General features: G+C 37.8%; 1 protein-coding gene and 1 pseudogene across 13 annotated transcripts in view; both read left to right on the forward strand.

Annotated features, from left to right (window-relative positions):
- LSM14A (LSM14A mRNA processing body assembly factor) overlaps positions 1-13,386 on the forward strand; it is a 52,232-nt gene extending 38,846 nt beyond the window's left edge. For 5 of the 13 annotated variants that reach the window (XM_060398033.1, XM_060398035.1, XM_060398037.1 and 2 more), the window contains 5 exons: positions 419-595; positions 880-945; positions 4,493-4,675; positions 4,788-4,959; positions 6,068-13,386. In XM_060398033.1, the coding sequence (XP_060254016.1) occupies positions 419-595; positions 880-945; positions 4,493-4,675; positions 4,788-4,959; positions 6,068-6,392 (923 nt within the window). In that variant the 3' untranslated portion in view covers positions 6,393-13,386. The remainder of the gene's footprint in view (positions 1-418; positions 596-879; positions 946-4,492; positions 4,676-4,787; positions 4,960-6,067) is intronic. The other 8 variants (XM_004015148.5, XM_060398040.1, XM_012190140.5 and 5 more) reach the window with 7 other exon arrangements.
- On the forward strand, positions 2,374-2,470 carry LOC114118171 (U6 spliceosomal RNA; annotated as a pseudogene).
- Positions 13,387-15,828: the final 2,442 nt, after the last annotated feature.

The raw sequence follows: 15,828 nt of genomic DNA on the forward strand, positions 1-15,828 counted from the left end.
GCCTCTGAAAATAATGACTAAAGTGTCAATATAATCTTGTGATTGTGGTTGTTGGGGAAAGCCTACATCTGATCTGCCTAAATGCTCTTTGATAATATACATGGGAAATTTTGTTCCATCCCCAAAAGTTAAACCTTATTCTACTAAGTAGAAATACAGATTCAGTTTTCACAGTTTTTTGTTTGTTTGGGTGGGATTTATTTTTACTTTTTTTTCTTCTTTTTTTTTTACAGTTGTTAAGTGACCAGCCCACTAAAAGATAAACAATTTTAAGCTCTGGTCTAATGAGTAGATGGATCCAAAGTATGCAAAGGATTTGAATTGATGGAAATAAAGCTCTAGATGGTTTTTTAGGGTCTAGATTATTTTGAAACGCCCAAAGGTTAGGGTAGTTTCTTATCTTTTGGTTACGTTTTAGGTCGTTCAAGCCCTCAGTTAGACCCTTTGAGAAAAAGCCCAACCATGGAACAAGCAGTACAGACCGCCTCGGCTCACTTACCTGCTCCAGCACCTGTTGGGAGAAGGAGCCCTGTATCAACCAGGCCTTTACCATCTACCAGCCAAAAACCAATAGAGAATCAAGAGCACAGGCGAGGTAGAACTTTAGCTGTTTACTATTTCTTGATTGACCGGTCAGCATCTTCCATTCAACTTATTTTCATTAAAAAGATTTACTTTATGTGAAATGATCCTAGAAGGTTTAAACTGAACTTGAGAGAATGTTCATTCAGTCTTTCAAATTCTACAAAGTAGTGATGGTGGTGGGGTTATATGGATTTTTGGTTTTGTTCTGGGTTTGTTTGTTTTTCCATTTCTGACTTTCCAGAAGTTTTTGATTATGTGTCCCAAGTTGACTGTCACTTTCTGTATATTCTATAGCTGAAGTACATAAAGTCTCAAGACCAGAAAATGAGCAACTCAGAAATGATAGCAAGAGACAAATAGGTAAGTAGTTACTTGGATCTGAAAGTCTAATCCTATGCTTATCAATTAAACATTTGAAATGTATGATGTGTAGTTACTATTTTTAAAAAAGAACAGCAGGGTTTGGTAGCTATACAGGAGTAGCACAGGAGAGTTTCATTGTGTTATCTTGATTATGGTGCTGATGCTGTGGATCTGTGTATGTAGCAAAAGGTCATAAAACTGTACATAAAGACATACCAGAAAATGAGTACATGCAAAACTGTTGAGATCTGACTATGAGATCTTAGTGTAGTTAATTATATTGTGCCAGTGTCCTCATTTTTCCCAGTTTTTAATAATGTACAATAGATAATCAAGATGTTACTGTTGGAGGGGAAGCTGGGTGATGGACACTGTACTACTTTTTTCATTTTTTTAATCTAATTGTTTCAAAATATAATTTTTTAATCATCATTATATGTCTGGAATAAAACCTGCTTGTTGGTAAGCAATTGTCTTTTAATCTTAAATATTTGCTAGTGAGATTGGTGTACTTTTATTTTTATATTTTATATTGTTTAATGGCTTTCTCTTTTGTACTGTCTTTTGTATTTTTTTTATGTTTTTGTGTCATGTTAGCATTATAAAATTGCTTTCTTTGTTTTCTGTGTTTTTAAAAATGGAATCGAGAATTCACTGGTGGTCCATGGGTTAGGACTTGGCGCTTTCACTGCCATGGCCTAGATTCAGTCCCTCTTCTGGGAACTAAAATCCTACAAGCCACATGGTGCAGCCAAAAAGAAAAGAGAAAAGAATGGAATCATTGGAAACTGTGTTCAATATCCTGTGGTAAACCATAATGGAAAAGGATATGAAAAAGACTATATATATTTTATATATATCTCTGAATCACTAGCAGAAGTGAACATAGCATTGTAAATCAACTATACTTCAATAAAATACATTTTTAAAAAAATGAAATTATCTGTACCTTAAAAATTTGAGTTTTCTCATTAAAATTAAGTCCTTTTTTTTTTTTTGAAGTAATTGTTCAAGAAGTTTAACTTTCTTTCATAATTATTGACTTAATACTTGTATACTTGATCTTTTTGGTAATCTGTAACATACCCCAAATCCATCTATTTTATTATTTTCATATTCATTAGCAGAGAATAAATTATGATTTAAAACTCTTCCAAGTTAAAAAAGAAAGGCAGTGTGTAATCAACTTAATTACATAATAGTTGGGAGATGATCTTCAAGTTTAGAAAGCTAGAAAACACTATTTCTTCTGTACATTTTCATATGTGTTTTTATTTATGCTGTGTGCCATAGAATTAACGGAAGTTAGGGTTTGGTTTTACTGTGTTTCACTTTTTTTTTTAATTTGCAAAAAATGAAAGAACTCCTCTCTTCTCAAGATAAAATAATTGCTATGCTTCCATCATTCAAAAATCATGTAAAGTAGTGTTCACTTTGGGAACACATATACTAATATTGGAACAATTAGCATGGCTTCTGCACAAGGATAACATGCATGATAAATCATGAAAATTTCATATTTTAATGTAAAAGGAATGTGTGTGTCTATCTGAATCACTTTGCTATATACCAGAAACTAACAACATTGTGAATCAACTATACTTCAGTTACAAAAATAAATAGGGAGTTCCCTGGCAGTCCAGTGGTTAGGACCCTTCACTCTGACCGCCACAGACGCAGGTTCAATCCCTGCTCAGGGGACTGGTCCCACAAGCTATGCAGCACAGCCAAATAAGCAAGCAAATAAATAAATCATGTCAAACAATAAATAAAAGTATCTTTCGCTGCCTTTCAAAATTTAAAACATAAATATCATGCTGTACTTGCTGGCTTGTGGCCAAGACATTTTCAGTAGTAAAGCTGAATATTTAAGCATCCTGCCTGTCCACATTTAAGTGTCTGGCTATACTGCTGAGGATATTTGTGGTTTGTTTTCTCAAACTTGGACAATTGCAAAGTTTTATTTAGAGACTAGTGAGCACAGAGATGTCTATTACTGTGCAGTCTTTATGTGTTATACATTTCACATAATTATAATCATTGAATTCATCCTGCTTTTATAGTTTTCTGTTGAAAGTGAAAAAAAGTCACTCAGCCCTGTCCAACTCTTTGTGGCACCGTGGACTGTAGCCCACCAGACTCCTCTGTCCTCGGTATTTTCCAGGCAAGAATACTGAAATGGGTAGTCATTCCCTTCTCCAGGGGATCTTCCCAACCCAGGGATCAAACCCAGGTTTTCTGCACTGCAGGCAGAGTCTTTACCTTCTAAGCCACCAGGGGAGCCCATATTTTTCTGTCAACTCGTCAAATACTATTCCATGTTTCTCTTATAATTTTGTTTTCTTAACTGTTCCTCTTATTTGGAGTCTCAGGTTTTTACTGTAATTTATGCTACTTTGGTATTGCTTTACCATGCCTCATAAATCTTGTTATTGTATTAAATTGTAAAGAAAGGATAGATACAGGAAGACTTGAATAATATGGATCTATTTAGAGAGAGACCGTAAAGGTGAAGCAGGAAGTGGTTGGAGGGGTTGAGATCTGGTGCTTCTTGTCTTTTGAGGTCTCTTGCAGTTTGTGCTAATGTGCTCATTTATTTTTCTCCCTGTAAATCTTGGTTTCTATGATTTTTTTCCATAAAAGGCTTCTTAAATTTTGAGAACCCAGTATACATTTGACACTTCATAGGTATTAGGGATATAAGCAGAACAAAGTAATGTAGTGCAGAAATCTCCCAAATTGTTTGATTGTATACAGTATCAGCCCTAACTTAATTGGTGGGGAATCTACCTATAATGAGGGAGACACAGGTTCAATCACTGGGTTGGGAAGATCCTCTCAAGAAGGAAATGTCAACCCACTCCAGTATTCTTGCCTTGAGAACCCCATGGACAGAGGAGCCTGGCGGACTACAGTCCCTGGGGTCGCAGGAGCCAGACACGACTTAGCAACTAAACCACTACTACCATACTGTATCAGCAGCATGTTTGAATACAGACCCCATAGGAATAAATTTCATTAAGGACATTTATACATTTCATATTTATAAATTTTATGTGCACTTTTTTCAGTCTCAGGAGGCTCCCCTGGTAGCTCAGCTGGTAAAGAATCCACCAGCAGTATAGGAGACCCCGGTTTGATTCCTGGATCAGGAAAATCCCCTGGAGAAGGGATAGGCTTCCCACTCCAGTATTCTTGGGCTTCCCTGGTAGCTCAGCTGGTAAAGAATTCGCCTGCAGTGCGGGAGACCTGTGTTTGATCCTTGGGTTGGGAAGATCCCCTGGAGAAGGGAGCGACTACCCGCTCCATTATTCTGGCCTGGAGAATTCCATGACGGTATAGTCTACAGTGTTGGCTGCGAGTGAGCGACTTTCACTTTCTTCTCAGTCTACTATGTATTAATTATTTGTGAAACTTCATCTCTTTTTTATATTAAATACAAATATAGTCAGGTATATAGAGACTTATAAGCATTTCTGTTGTTGACCATAAAGACCATAATAATAGCTTCTGCTTTAAACCAGCTTATTCTTTATTAATATAGTTCCAGGTGCTCCTTCAGCTCCAAGGAGAGGGCGTGGGGGTCATCGAGGTGGCAGAGGAAGATTTGGTATTCGACGAGATGGTCCAATGAAATTTGAGAAAGATTTTGACTTTGAAAGTGCAAATGCACAATTTAACAAGGAGGAAATTGACAGAGAGTTTCATAATAAACTTAAATTGAAAGGTGAGTTTTTATTTTTCTCCTCAGAGAATACTCTTTTCTGACCATGTGAATTATGGATATTTAGGCCACATCTTGACTTATATGGTATGTACCTTTTTTTTTTTTTCATTAGAAGATAAACTTGAGAAGCAGGAGAAGCCTGTCAATGGTGAAGATAAAGGAGACTCAGGAGTTGATACCCAGAACAGTGAAGGAAATGCAGATGAAGAAGATCCACTTGGACCTAATTGCTATTATGACAAAACTAAATCCTTCTTTGATAATATTTCTTGTGATGATAATAGGTACAGTCTTTTAAGCTGCTGTTATGCAATTAGGAGGTTGAAGTGTGAAGTGATTCCTGATAAATTCACAAAGTGTAATGAATACTTAAAAGTCCCTAGGGACTTCCCTGATGGTCCAGTGGTTAAGGATCCATGCTTCCCAGTGGGCATGGATTTGATCCCTGGATAAGATCCCACTTGCTGTGTGGTGCAACCCCCCAAAAAAATCTAATAACTACAATTTTTTAATATTTTGATAAAAGAAGATAACTAATACTAAAATTTTAAATGATACTACTTTTGGAAAAGAAGAAATAATCATCTATTTTTGTTTGGGGGTGCATTCACATTCGAAAATTAGTAATTAAAAAAATAGAAGCATTCGTCTAACATCTAAATACCTTTTACTTTATCCCTCTACAGTGTAGGTCAGTTGAAGTTTGCTGATGTAGTAAAACTCTGCTCTATTGCAGTAAATATGAATCCAGAAAACTGGTTGGTTAGAGGACTCAGCACAACAAAGTTGCGGTTTCTGCTGCCTGGCTCAGGCCTGCCTTCTGTTGCATTTTGGTGCCACCCAGTGGTGGTTGTCTGCTTCAGTTTAAACATGGATGGCGATGGTGCTGAATCTGATTGGGCTGTCGGCCAGCAGCAGTGATTCAGAAGCTTTAGGCATCAGGTCCAGAGGTTAGACCAGGAGCCTAGTAGGATCTAGGGAATCAACCCTTTATCCCCTCCCATCCTGAGGCAGGGTTTCCTTTCCCTTTCTTCCTTTGAGGCTGATTGGAGGGTAGAGTCAACTACCAATCCCATTTTTTGAAGCTCTCCAGTTTCTTTGTATCATCAGCTGCATTTGCAATAAACAGTACCAGTCAGACTTTCACTTGAAGTGTAACAGAATATAGTAGGACCATATTGCCATGGATAGCTTGTGATGACTTAGATGAGGTACTTTTGTAGGTTTTTTTGTTGTCTTTTGTGATTTTTTTTGATGCTTAGGAATTATTTAGCCTCAGTTTGGAAATTAAGTGCCTCATAGTCTTGCTGGCAAATGTTCTTTAAAAGTTGATACACTACCAAAAAAAAAAAAAAAACTTGATATACTAAAGATTATTTGTCCTCATAATAGAGAGCGGAGACCAACCTGGGCTGAAGAGAGAAGATTAAATGCAGAAACATTTGGAATCCCGCTTCGTCCAAACCGTGGCCGTGGAGGGTACAGAGGCAGAGGGGGTCTTGGTTTCCGTGGTGGCCGAGGGCGTGGCAGTGGCCGAGGCAGTGCCTTCACCAGTCCTCGAGGATTTCGTGGTGGATTCAGAGGAGGTCGTGGGGGCAGGGAGTTTGCAGATTTTGAGTATAGGGTAAGTGTTATTACTTGTTTTGGGGTTGGCTTGCAGTTGTATGAAACTCAAAATGTTTTAAATTTTTTATCTGTTGGGAGTGAGTATTTCTAGGACATCTGTGTAACTTCCGTTTGACTTTTCAATGGAGGACATACTTGATTATGATATTTATATAATTTTAAGGAGCAGTAACTTCTTGGCTAAGGTATCTAATTTTTTAAACTATTTTCTTTTACAATTGGAGGAAGTGAGAGAAATATATTTCTATCTTCTGTTATAGAACCATTGTTTCAGATTTCATGGACTGGTAAAATTTCTTCTAAAAAACTATTAGAGACGGACTTAATTTCTTTTTCTTAAAAAGTTTTGTCGTTGGAGGCACAGGGAATCACTAAAAGATACTACACAATACAAAAAAGGACCATATTATTTCAGCTTTATTCCATGTTACAAAGTGTGCTTTAATGCCAGAAGAATCTAGGAAGAACATATTCCAGAATGGAGGGCAAGCCTGTGCATTTAATATAGCTGATGCAGTATTTTGTGTACAAGTGAGGAAATGGGTAAAGAAATATTAGATAACTTGCCCAAGGTTAGCTAGTAAGTGATGATGCTGGATCTTGAACCTAGTACATTTGTTCCTCAGTCCGTGATCTTAATTAGTTTTGTGGAAAACTCAACTACATTTTCCCTGGTTTTTTATTTTACCATGGTCTTAAAAATATCATATTGGCATATGGAAACTGCTGCTTGCAATTTCCAATTTACAATCTTAGTTTCTGGTGTATAGCAAAGTCATTCAGTTACACACACACACATATACAGTCTTTTTCATATTTTCCATTATGGTTTATTATAGAACATTGAATATAGTTTCCTGTGCTATACAGTAGGACCTTGTATAAAAAAATATATGTATAATGTATTTAAAGGAGTCTTTAAATCAATGTTACTATCCTAGTTATTGACTTTAGGGATAGTGGAAAGGAAAGTATATAATCAAAGAAAGGATCAAAATCCCATCATAAAGAAGTCTATTAGGAATTACAGAAAGCAGCTAGAAACCTAAAGATCCACTATCAGGAATTTCACTCTTCTATATTTAAAACTGGTCATTGTTGAGATCCCTCTTGAAGGATCACTAATTGTGGCCTTTGGATCTGTTCTGTTATTTTTAATGCCTTTGATACTGTGTCATCACAGCCAAAACTGCTGAAAATTAGCCTCAGATCATTAGGTCAAGATATCCAGCCATGGTAGACACAGCCGGATACATCTGCAGGACTTTTGACTTCCAAAATAGCCATTCCAACTTGAAGACTGTCTTAGGAACCATGGAATGCTTCTTACTTGCCACTGTTCCTCCTCTTGAGGTTGTCAGTGACCTTTTGCTTACCAAATTCAATAGCTTTTTTGCAAATATTTGCCCTTCATTACTCTGCAATATTTGACACTAATAACTACTCACCCAACCTGGAATCTTCTTCCTGGGTTTTTTTTTCTTCCGTAAATACTTTTGATATTTTTCTCATTATACAAATTAAGTATGTTCCTCACCACAGCCTATAAGGTACTTCATGATCTGCTTGCTTCTCCACGTCAGAAGTCTAGTACTTTCTCTAGATCTTATTGCTAGTGGGACTGCAAGCCATTTCTGTCATCCATTCCGCTACAGATACAGAGACCTTGTTCTTGCTTAACGCCAAGCTTGTTCCTGCCTCACAACCTTTTTACCCATTCCTTCTGCCTGCAGTGTTCAGTTTGCTCTGTTGTGTTCTTATTTGTACTCTTGTGTAGGTTTGATCTCCCTCTCTGTCTGTCTTCGTCCCTCTCTCCTCTCCTGCAGAGATTTCCCCCTCCCCTCTCTGAGCTGATCTATTCATAGCTTCTAATCAGTTTTTCAACTTGGACCTTGGCCTACATATTTCTGTGTTTACTTGCATTGTCCTGTGATCAGCTTAAACTTAACCTTCCTCAGAATGACCTCATCATCTTCTCACTTTCCCATATCAGTTTGGTATTCTTTTGGTCACCCTGGTGGTGGAGTGTCCCTGTCCACGTCACCATATTCATTCCTTTGAGATATTTCTGCCAGTTACCATAGTAACCCACTGATGGCTCTTCAGACCTTCAGTCTGTCTTTACCTCACTTGAAGCATATCAGCTACCTGTTGAAGAACCTATGGCAGCTCCTTGTCGAAGACCACATTGAGTCAGCTTGGTTTGAGAAAAATGAAAGTGAAGTCGCTCAGTCGTGTCCGACTCTTTGCGACCCAGTGGACTATAGCCCACCATGTTCCTCTGTCCATGGGATTTTCCAGGCAAGAGTACTGGAGTGTATTGCCATTTCCTTCTCCAGAGGATCTTTCTGACCCAGGGATCGAACCCAGGTCTCCCGCATTGTAAGCAAGGTGCTTTACCGTCTGAGCCACCAGGGAAGTCCATGGTTTGAGAAAAAAATGCATTTAAATCATACTGTGATCCTGATGAGAATTTTTGTAATCTTTGCCAGTATGGCATCAATTTAAGTTGTTAACCCTATCAGGCCCTCACTTTTGACATTTGTGGGTAGAGAGTTGAACAGATTTATTTTAGATAGGCTTTTTAAAGACCATTAAAGTCTCAAGAGTTGGAAAACATCTGAGAGATGTGACCTCCTGGCCAACCCAAACGCCTCTTCTGTTGGTATCCCCTGTAGGGACTGGGAACTTACTACTGTTTCTCAGAGCATCCATTCCACCCCAAAGGTGCTCTTAATTATTAGAATTTCACAGACACATGGAATTTGAATGAAAATCTTTTTCCCTCTATCGTCAACCTATTAGTTTAATTCTATACACACAATATATACTCTTCTTCATGATGATTTTTCATATATTTGAAATAAAATAGCTGTCATGTTATCTTTAAGACTGGACCATTACTTCCCTTTATCTGAACAGTAACAACTGTGTGCATGGTTTACTGATGCCAACCTTCTTTTTAAGGCCGAGTCTCACTGTTCAGCTCTCTTGAGCTTTAGTTAAACTTCTGTCATATATATTGCAGAATTAGAATGCATTATAGGGGTTGTCTGCATCAGTCTTCTTTTTTTGGCTCTGCTGGGTCTTGGTTGCCGCACGTGGGCCTTCTCCAGTTGGGGCAAGCAGGGGGCTGCTCACTAGTTGTGGTGCTGTGCTGTGCGGGTTTCTCATCGCCGTGGTTTCTCCTGCTGCAGAACCCAGACTATAGGGCTCACGGACTGCAGTAGTTGCAGCTCACAGACTTAGTTGTCCCGCAGCATGTGGGGTCTTCCCAGACAGGGACTGGACCCTTGTCCCCTGCATTGGCAGACATATTCTTAACCACTGGGCCACCAGGGAAGTCCTGCATTTGTCTTTATCCATGCTAGGATATCCCTGATGGATAGTTCAACCTCTGCTTGGGTGTTTCAAGGAGTGAAACCTGAGTGGACCTTAGGCTGATGATTAGAAGGTTCTAACATGACGTTGCACAGCTTTCTCTTTTTACCCTATGAGAGTCCCACTTGATATATCCAGCCCCATTTCTTATGACCCTTTAAACTATCTAATTCAAATAGGTTGAACCTTGATCATCTCTTAAACAGTTGCTTGATTACAACTAAACTTCTTTCATTGACCAAATATTTTGAATTTCTAGTATATGCCAAGCTCTGTGCTAGACATTGGTGGTAACAAAACACTTGGAGCCTTCTTGATATTATATTCCAGTGGAAAGACAGACATAGCTGAAAGTCAAGGGTTTCTTTTCAGGCTTGCCCAAGGTTTGCTGTCTCCCTAGAAATTTATCTTCCCTCCACCTCTGATTTCTTTCTTTTCTGACCTCCTGTGGCATCTGCTTTCATCACCACACATTTTATATATACCCATATTCCCTGTTTCAGGTGTTTTGTTTTGTTCTGCATCACCAGGTAGATGGGACCTCTTGGCATTAGTGAATATGTATTTTACTTTTCTTTCCACCAGAACACCTATGCCAGCGTGGAGCCATAGTGAGCTTGAAGTAAGTACTTAGCGTGATTAGTGTGATTCCTTTATTAGGAATAAGTTACACCAGCTTTCAGTGAGGCTGAAGGTCCATCAGTGTGGGTTCCCATTGATTGATTGTTCCAAAGTTAAATGATCCTTCTTCTGTCTACCACTAGATCCTAGACCTTCTCAGCAGCGTATTCATTCCAAATCATACCATCTGGCACCTTTAAAAGTGAAAATAGTGAGAGACCAGTATTACATAAAGGAGACTTATCTTCAAAGGATTAAACTTGTTCTGAAATGTCTAGTACTTCTCAGAGATGAAGTGCAGTGACATTTGCGGCAGCCTTCATGTAATGGGTTAGCTTTTCTCTTTATGCTTCACTGACATAAACGTTATAAGTAGGTCTGGGTGTTTAATGCAAACATGGATAAAGATGGAATCGTAGGTTTTTTGTTTTTTAAGGATTCCTCAGAAATATCAGTCAAACTAGAACCTCTCTCCCACCCTCCTCCCAGTAGATAGTTAGGAAGCCAGGAACCCGGAGGAGTTAGCTTCCTTGATCTAAATGCAAGCTAAGCAAGCCAAAATTCACTCCTTGACTTCTGAGTTTTCCTTAAGGATAGTGTTAGAAACATAAACTTATGGTGAGCTTGGTCCTGTAGTGCTTTTTCTTTTCTTTATTTTTTGGGAATGGAAGATGAGGCTGGGCATAATGAGAGAGTAGCCCACTATTATTTTATATGCTGCTGCTAGGGAGGTTGAGCTGCCATGGTGGGTGAGATAGGTTGCCTTCCACTTGAGTCTTATGTTCTTCACAGAGGGTCCAGAGACAAGTATCTGAAATGACTCAGCATAGTACTTTCTCTCTCCCTTGCCCCTTTTATTTTCTCCTTTCCTTCCTGCTACCTCTCTGTCTCCCCCTCCTTCTGCCTCCTCCCTCCCTCTTTTTTTTCTTCTCTTTCTTTCTTTCTTTCTTTCTTTTTTTTTTTTTTACCTTTCAGAAGACCACAGCATTTCAACCCTAAAAGGTCTGGATTGATCATACAGCTTTCTGAAAGGTAAAAAAAAAAGGGGGGGGGGCATGTGAAATTTGGCTTTGGTGGGGACAACAGGATCGTCTTTAGCAGCTTGCTTTCTGCATCAACTAATGCCATGCTGTTTGTATTCTAACTTAATAACATTGTACAAATGATTTTTGTATATGCAGATAAAGTTTTTCACAAAGTGTGTGTTTCTAACTGTCAGGGTAAGAATCGGCAGTAAAAATCAGACACGTGGTAGCAGCTATTCCTGAGGAAAAGAGAAGCCCTTCACTTGGCTCTGTGTACAGGCCTTTGGTTTAGAATTAATCTCACTGGAAAACTAGAGGCTCCTTGAGATTTTTATTGCTTTCTTCTCCCTGGTTAGTTTTTCTTTTTTTTTTAATTCACAAACAGTGCTCTGGTTTTCATAACTTGATTTCATATTTTAAATCATATTAATATTTATTTTAATCATATTTAATATTTCATATTTTCATAAAAGTTGTCCTTTTAAAATGAATTTTTCAAATCATTGCTTTCTCCTGGCATGAAACTTTGAAGAGAAATGTTATTTTGCCACCTGATATTTTATTGCTTAGTAAAGATATCAGAGACTTAGGGATTTTATTAATCTTCTTCCAATATATGTTGTCAGTGGTATTTGATGAGTTTGATCACTATGTTCAAGGCTTAATTATTTTTTGAAATTATTAGGACAGCACCAAAGGTGGTAGGGCATACCTCTGTTTTAACTGGGGAGCCTTCTTGCCACTGCTTTAACCTCTATTAACTGGAAAATACAGTTACAATAATGAGCTACTGCTGAGTGTGTAAGGTATAAAAAGTGTTTCCTGGAAATCAGTGAAACAAATTTATATATGAAAGTTAAGAGGAGGGTGAATTTAAAGGTAATAAAAAATATACTTAAGCAAATTAGAAATACTTATTAATAAACCCCAGTAGTTTGAAACAACTAATTTTTTTTTTTTACTTTTTAGAAAGACAACAAAGTTGCTGCATAGTCTACAAACAAGTCTTTGGAAATAGATGGGTTCCTAGTTCTTCGTGGTCCTGAGAATTGGTCTCAGTCTTTGGAAGAATGAAGACGTGACTTTGCTGTATATTTGTCACCAGCACTGGGATTTTGTTTGTTTGTTTTTCTGCTTAATTTCAGATACAATGCAGTTACTTTTGGGGGTGGGGGGAAGGCTCATCTTAAAAAATGAGCATTAATTATATTTGGAATAGCAGAAGGTTAAGTAATTTCTTATGTATAGTTAAACTAAAGCAGTACTCCAGTGAAACTTATAAGTATTTTTTCATCACTGAAATGATTTTTCTTATCACTAAATTGTATTTGGCAATTCCTGCAAGTTACCTGCAGATAGGGCCGTGATACTGTGTTTTGAGCCACAGAAGGGTGTGTGTGTGTGTATGTGTGTGTGTGTCTGTCTGTCTGTCTATATCTTTTCTTTCCTTTTTTCTTTTTTTCTTTCTTTTTTGGAAATCCTGTAATATCCTTTTTGAGATAGCTTATTTAGTCAATTAATTAGGGTGCTGGATGGTAGAGAATTTTGTCAGTCAACTATGTACACACAGTAAATACTGTTTCTTAGGCAAAGGTAACTTTTTTATATAGTTGTAAAATTCCATTATATTCCATTGCCAAAGAAACATTAAGAACTTTGTATAGCTGTATAAAAAGCAACTAATTTTTTAAAGAATAAACATTTTAAAGTCAGCAAACATACTGTGTCCTTGCAGAAGTTGATGTGTTGAGAAGAAGAACTGTGGGTGGGTCTTTTTTTCGTAGCTTTTCAGGCTTAAGATTGTTGATTTGACTTTTTTTTTTTTTTAATGTTTGGAACATAAATGAAGATTTGATACATTCATTATCTAAAAAGGATAAATTACTCATGCTTGTTGTAAGAACTTTATTTTGTAGCAAATGGCATATCACAGGATTTATCCAAATAATAGATATTTTCAGTATACAAGTGTAAATAATCATAGATAAGAATGTATTAGCTGTATTTTCAAATAAGTATCCCCCCTTTTTTAAGACAATAAAACTAGGTGTCAGTTAACCTGTTCTTCCTGATATGCCTGGAATTTTGTTGTGATACCTTGACTCATTCCATTATATTTCAAGAGGATTCAGAGTGTTAGAAATTATTTTGGCAGCCTATGAAATACCATAACACTGGTCCTTAGGCCTGTGACCCACAGATGACTCAGTATAGAGTTCTTTGCTAATGATAAATTATTAGTGAATCTTTTTGCTATTTTAAGCTGTAGTGGTGGGGGGGGAGGAAATCTGGCCACTTTCGTGTTTTTATGAAGGCCGTGGAATAAAGGGATCCAAAGATTTAAACATTTTTATCTATTTTGATTTTTGTTAACTTTCTCCTTAAAATAATCAGTAGTGGTAAAGGTACAAAAAACTGCACTGTAGGAGAATTGAAATATTTAAAGGTGGTTGATATTTTTAATTTTCATTTTATATCTTTTGTATGGCTCTACAAGAAAATGTTTTGTAATTCAGTTTCAGTATTGAGGTCCAGTACTTGGCAGCCATAGTTTAGATGATATTGTTTAATACTGTTTGCTTGCATGTTAACGACAAAATCTTTTGGAGGACCCACAAATCATGATATTGAACACATTTCTGAGACATTCGGAACATCAAGTGCTATGACAATACCTGTGTAGACTGTTGGAGATATCCTGGGCTACTTTGAAGAAAAAAGAAAAACTGTAAATACCAATTCTACATGCTCTGAAAGTATGAATTCATGCATTTTCCCAAGCCCTCTGGGTCATTGACTAGGGCATTTGGTACCCCAATAACTGGCAGCATGACATACCTCCAGTGCACCTTACAATATTAAAGCAGATTTTTATTCTGAGACAGAATAAAATGATTCAATAAAAAATGTTCGTCAAAGTTCTTTCTCTTTAAACACTAATATTCTCCTTACAATAGAAAGAAATACAGTACAAGGCCTCTTTAATACGTAAGGGTTTATATTCCTTAAAATTAGCAAAATTAATTTCTCTTTTCCTAGGATTTATATATTGTTGTAGGTGTTTAGGTAAAGCTAGAAACCCTTTCTCCCCGCTCCTAGCATGCAGCCAGCTTCTTAGTTACAATCCATGACATGAGATTAAGCCAGCCAGATACAGGCCAAACTGGCAACCTCAGGCTAGAATGCATGCTCTACAGACAGGCAGGTGCAAAAGAGGGAAAAGGGGAGGGCTGATTCCTCCAAACTTGTCTTTGGAGAGACCATTTCTCCCTCCAAAAGCACAACTTGGTGTGAGGGCTAGCAAGAGAGGTCAGGAATGTTCATTCAGCTCACTGGCTCTTAAATCAGGGATGATCTGACATTGGGGAGCATTTAGAAATGTGAAAGCAGATGTTCTGGTTATCACAATGATTTGAATGATTTGAGACACCACTGACATTAAAGAGTAAGGGCTAGGATGGTAAATGTCCTGTGCTCTGCTGAACAGTGCCCCTTAATTATCCAGTCCAAAGTGCAGCAGTGTCCCTTCCATTTAGAGAAATACTAAAGTCCCTCTGCATGGAAAGGCGATGAGTGGGGAATCCCCCCGCCCCCAGGATTTTAAAAAAAAAAAAACTTCACTAAAGAAGCTATATGGTATGTGAAAGGAAAAGAACCTTACTTCCAGGAATACTGCCGGCATGTTGGAAACTGATTATCACATAGGAATTACCGATTCATCTGTTCTCCATCAGTTGTTCATAAATCGCTTACCAGAATCAGCTGAGGAGCACTTTTTAAAGTGCAAATTCCCATGCCCCACACTTAGTGTGTCTGATTGTAAAGTTCTGCTGTGAAAACTGGCAACCTTAAATCCCACGGTACTTCTGATGAGCCAGGTTTAGAAAGCCAATTTTAAAACATCACAGCTGGCTCATCTAGCCCCCTCCATGTTAGGGGCCTTGGTGAGGTTTCCACATAGAACTATTTTTTTTTTAATTTCTCTACCGTTCCAGATTCAGTATATCTGAATTGTGGCTCCATCCTGAAGAATGGGAAAGAAGTAAGTGGTAGAGGGGATGCATGTCTGCAGGACAGAATCTAGGGGGAAACAAAGATGGAGACTTGTTTCCTCCATTGTTCAGCTGCTTTGAGTACTGAGGCTCAGTTCCCAGCATGTAGGAAATGAGTGTGTGGTGGTGTTCTTGTGTGTCAAATTTTACATGGCTTTCATCCCTGTCTCCATGGATTGTCCAGCTGAAAGAAAAGCTGCTCTTTGCGCAAAAGCCTGCAGTTGCAGCTCACATCTATCTAATCGTGTCTGGATTCAGTGTTGCGGGATCTCTCTGCCCTGTTAGTTTGGAGACTGTAAGCTGGTTTAAACCGTGACAGTGGAGAGAGTGTCACAGTATAAAGTAATGAATGTGAGTGAACTTTTAGAGGAGCTCAAATGCCACAAATTTGCTTAATTTACCTGTTTTGACTGATTTTAGAAGATGACAGGTATTAATACAATGAGAA

The sequence above is a fragment of the Ovis aries genome, chromosome 14 (genome assembly GCF_016772045.2).
Source record: "Ovis aries strain OAR_USU_Benz2616 breed Rambouillet chromosome 14, ARS-UI_Ramb_v3.0, whole genome shotgun sequence".
Lineage (NCBI taxonomy): Eukaryota > Metazoa > Chordata > Mammalia > Artiodactyla > Bovidae > Ovis > Ovis aries.